This window comes from Coccinella septempunctata, chromosome 2, assembly GCF_907165205.1.
Source record: "Coccinella septempunctata chromosome 2, icCocSept1.1, whole genome shotgun sequence".
In the NCBI taxonomy this organism is placed as follows: Eukaryota; Metazoa; Arthropoda; class Insecta; order Coleoptera; family Coccinellidae; genus Coccinella; species Coccinella septempunctata.
In genome coordinates, this window is record NC_058190.1 from 43,937,360 (window position 1) to 43,941,299 (window position 3,940).

At 35.4% G+C, this 3,940-nt stretch overlaps 1 protein-coding gene across 1 annotated transcript; it reads right to left on the reverse strand.

Annotated features, from left to right (window-relative positions):
* Positions 1-251: 251 nt before the first annotated feature.
* Positions 252-2,643, reverse strand: LOC123306616 (chaoptin-like). Its single transcript, XM_044888699.1, has 2 exons — positions 1,591-2,643; positions 252-706 (listed from the first exon to the last, which is right to left on the reverse strand). Exon 1 carries the CDS (start codon positions 2,632-2,634, stop codon positions 1,612-1,614), a length of 1,023 nt encoding a protein of 340 aa, XP_044744634.1. The 5' UTR covers positions 2,635-2,643; the 3' UTR covers positions 252-706; positions 1,591-1,611.
* Positions 2,644-3,940: the final 1,297 nt, after the last annotated feature.

The window sequence follows — 3,940 nt, forward strand, 5'->3', positions numbered from 1 at the left end:
ACTGAGACTAATTCGGATTTCACACACCTCACAGTCGTGCTCTGCCACTGATTCCCATTAAATGATAAAACCTGATGTAATTACGTTGATCGGTAGGATGCGATTTTGCAATGTTCACATTTCATCTGTGCAGATATTCTTGAATTTCTGCAGATCCGTCATCTTTGAAATGGAACGAGGAAGTCATATCTGCGAGATTTTTTCGTGGCGCAGGTTCATAATTGGTCATTGGCTCAATAAGAAGTCTAGAAGTTGGGCTACACCCTTTATTAGTACACAAACTGACATTTATATGAGAACATCCTGTAAAACATCAAATACGTGTAGGTGTTTAAGAATGTTTGGTATATCAACATGTTTTCCAGACTAATACAGGTTGTCCGAAAATCAATCAAATAAAATTTCGTCAAAGATTGTAGAGAAAAATTGAGGAGGCCCCTTATTTTGATTTTTCCCAGAAGTCCTCATCTTTCAGAGTAACAGCCTCCTGAAAATAGTCTTTTCTCTTAGACGAAAATCACCGAATTTGGTACACAGAAGTTTCATGATATTAATATGCGAAATCTCATAATGCTATATGTTTTAGGGATGTAAAAAATCCAAATGACATTTAGGTCTATTTCTACAGTTGCTAGAATTACAGATTCTTCGTTTGAATAATGAATAGAAACAAAGAATCTAATTCAATTCAAATTCATTGGGAGTAGGGGAGACTAGGGAGCATTGATACATGGGGAGGCTTGATACAGGCTTATATCCGCGATCTGTAGCCGTTTTCAGAAGTATTATACTAGTGAACACTATTCTTTGGCAGAGGGCATTGCGTGACGTTAATATGTAAGGCTAACAGTAGTTTGTTTGTGAAATATTCAACGAAGAGTGTTTCGAGGTGAGAAATTGTAAGTTTTTACTCAAGTTACCTAAGGGTTTTATGATCATGCATTAATTCTTCGGCATAAACGAACATTTCCCTGGGAAATATGCAAAAAACTACTCAATTTACAGTTTCATTCGCTTTTCAAAATATATGGGTATAAGATGAAAACATAAATCACTTTAAAAATTGCTTTCAGGGAGGTTTGAGCCATTTGTCGTGGGAGGCCTGATACATGTATAATCTTCAAAAAATATTCCGTAGCTAGTTGGATAGACCTACATGAAGGCTTCTTCACCATCCAACATATCGAAGGGATTTTTAAAAACCGTACAATCCCCATGTATTTAATGAGGCCGACTTTTCTTGTGTGGAAGTGACTAACTGACAATTTCCTGATTTTTCTACACCTATATGACCAAAGCAACCCAGTATCATTGCTGACCTACCTACTGAGCTGAATAATCCTCTCGATTACTCTCCCAGTACATCGTATCAATCCTCCCATATGTGGGGAAGCTTGAGACAGTTTGCATGTTTTTGTGTTCAACGTTCTGTACAGAATAAGATGTTTATGTTTTGCGACTTCTATATTTATTTTGTTGAACGATTAATTGAAGAATTATATAATATAAGAAAAGTCCTGCTTCTTCATATAATTCAGTTTCCAGAATAAAAATTCCAAAAAACGTATCAACCCTCCCCAGTCTCCCCTACACAATGAGAAAAAAATCAATTCAAGAGGAATACTGTGGAGATTCCAAAGCATAACCATATTTGTTCCTCCACTCCATCCACCTCTTCTTAGTGTGGCCAACCAGAGGATTCAGATCTAAATTGACCATCGGTATGAATTCAGCATCGATAGAAACCAGATAATTCGCCTTCAAATTCACATATCCAACTTCAGTAAACTTAAACACATTTCTATCCAGGTACGTCAACAAATTATTGCTCAAATCGATGTTATCCAAACTTTCAACGTTGTTGAATGTTCCCACTTCAATGGTTTCTAGCTTATTATGGCTCAAATCGAAATGTATAATTTTCTTCAATCTCGGCAGAGAGTACTTATCTACAGATTTGATACTGTTGTGACCGAAGAGGAGGTGATGGAAGATTTTCTGGTCATGTGGCAGCTCTAAGTCGTCGATGAATCTGAAGGAATCTTCTGGTAGGTTCTCCAATAAATTATGCCTCATGTTGATCCCTTTGAATGGGGTGCCTCTAAACCAACGCCAACTCCAGTTTCTTATTCTGTTGTAACTCAGATCGATGAAGTACAAATGGTCCAGATGATTAAAAGCTCCTTCTTCAATTTGGAATATCCTATTGTGTGCCAGGAAGAGAAATCTGACATCAACGTGGGTGAAAACCTCGGATCGCACAACTCTGATCAAATTCGAAGAGAGGTTTAGAGCCTGTACGAACCCCAAGTTACCGAAAGCACCTTCTTCAATCCCTTGGATTCCATTGGAGGATAAGTCAAAAACTGCTACATTTGGTATGTCAGTAACCGATCTCTCGTAAAGCATTGGGATCTCCTGATTATTGATACGTATAGTGTCAGTCTTATTGCTTATTATGAAATCTCGTAAATTTCTGGCTTCCGATACGAAAACTGTTAGGTTGCTCTTGAACACTTGCGAAATCAAGCAAATTCTCACATTTTTGAAGGTTATAGGTCTCTGTGGTTCATTATAGCCCAAGCAATTTATTATGAAAGTGACCACTAAGCACAGTGTTAATCGTAAACGCATCTTATTGAACTATTATTTATTGGGAAACGAGTTCAGTATTGGATCCTGAATTTAGATCAACTAATCTCTCTGTTTTCAATTTATATCGAATGATTTCGTGCCAGTTTTCGGAAAGGCCTTGAAAGATAGGAATTATATATTGGCGTTGAACTTCTCAAGGAATTGTTCGATTTTTATCCAAATTTTTCGAAATTCAATGACTTCTTTCTATTGATTCATTCATTTATAACCTTCCAGTCATCGACATGAATTAATTTCATAAATGAAAATTTTAACATCTAATATCAAGCTTTTAGTGTAAGCTAAAAGATCATTGATTCAAGTAAAGATGAAATTGTGCTACATCCTTATTTGGAGGAAAATTAAGAATGTAACCTGATGGAAATAATTCTTGATTGAAACTACAATTGAAAACCATGTGAATTTGTTAATATTTAAGTCTTTACAGTTTTTCTTATAGCCTTTCAAAAAATAAACTTGAAAATATCAGATCTTGCACACACCTAGTTTGATCAAAAGGAACTAATATTTCGTTCTTTTCCCGAAAGTCATAGTTTTCAAATTTCTAAATTCTTTTTAACGAAAAACAATCGGTCTTGAAAAATACCTCAAATTCAACCCCAATGTACTTCATAATTGAATAATTGATTGATAAAGTGTTCCAATTTGAGAATAATATATGTTGAATTTATCCATTCCTCATATATTATCTTGGAACCGGCATCGGCAACTATGAGAACGTTCATTGAAATAAATACCGACGAATTTTATAATCATGTGGACTGAACTGAACATATAGGATGAAGGATGACTTTCTCCCTCTCTAACAATCTAAATTACAACACACAGACTCCACCTTAGAAGCAAGAACTTCTTCCATAGTCATATTTCATAGTTGGAGCTGTCGGTATATCAACTGGTATTATTTATAACATTATTACACGGTCCATCGAAGCTCTTCTACTGTTCTCGTTTCACAAGAAGAGGCTTTGGGATAGGTTTATTGTCCTTTTCTTCTGATCGGTTTCATTGAGATCATATCACTGTTTCAATTGTTCGATGAAGCCATAAATAAATAAGTTAGTCTATATCTGGAAATATGTTGGTTTATAATATGCAAGGATTCGATTCTTATTTTATTGCTAATTAATTATAGTTTTCTGTGTCTTAGGATACGGTTTAAGGACTGAAATGAGTCATGTCTACAGGATTCCACGAATATCTTCGTGTAGATCGTATCGCTCTTTTTAAGATGGAAATATTCATCATTGGTCACCGTTCCCTTTCTGATGGTTAATTAGGAAAT

Excerpts from the sequence above, each read along its gene's own strand:
- LOC123306616 (XM_044888699.1), bottom strand. The coding sequence starts at position 2,634 with ATGCGTTTACGATTAACACTGTGCTTAGTGGTCACTTTCATAATAAAT.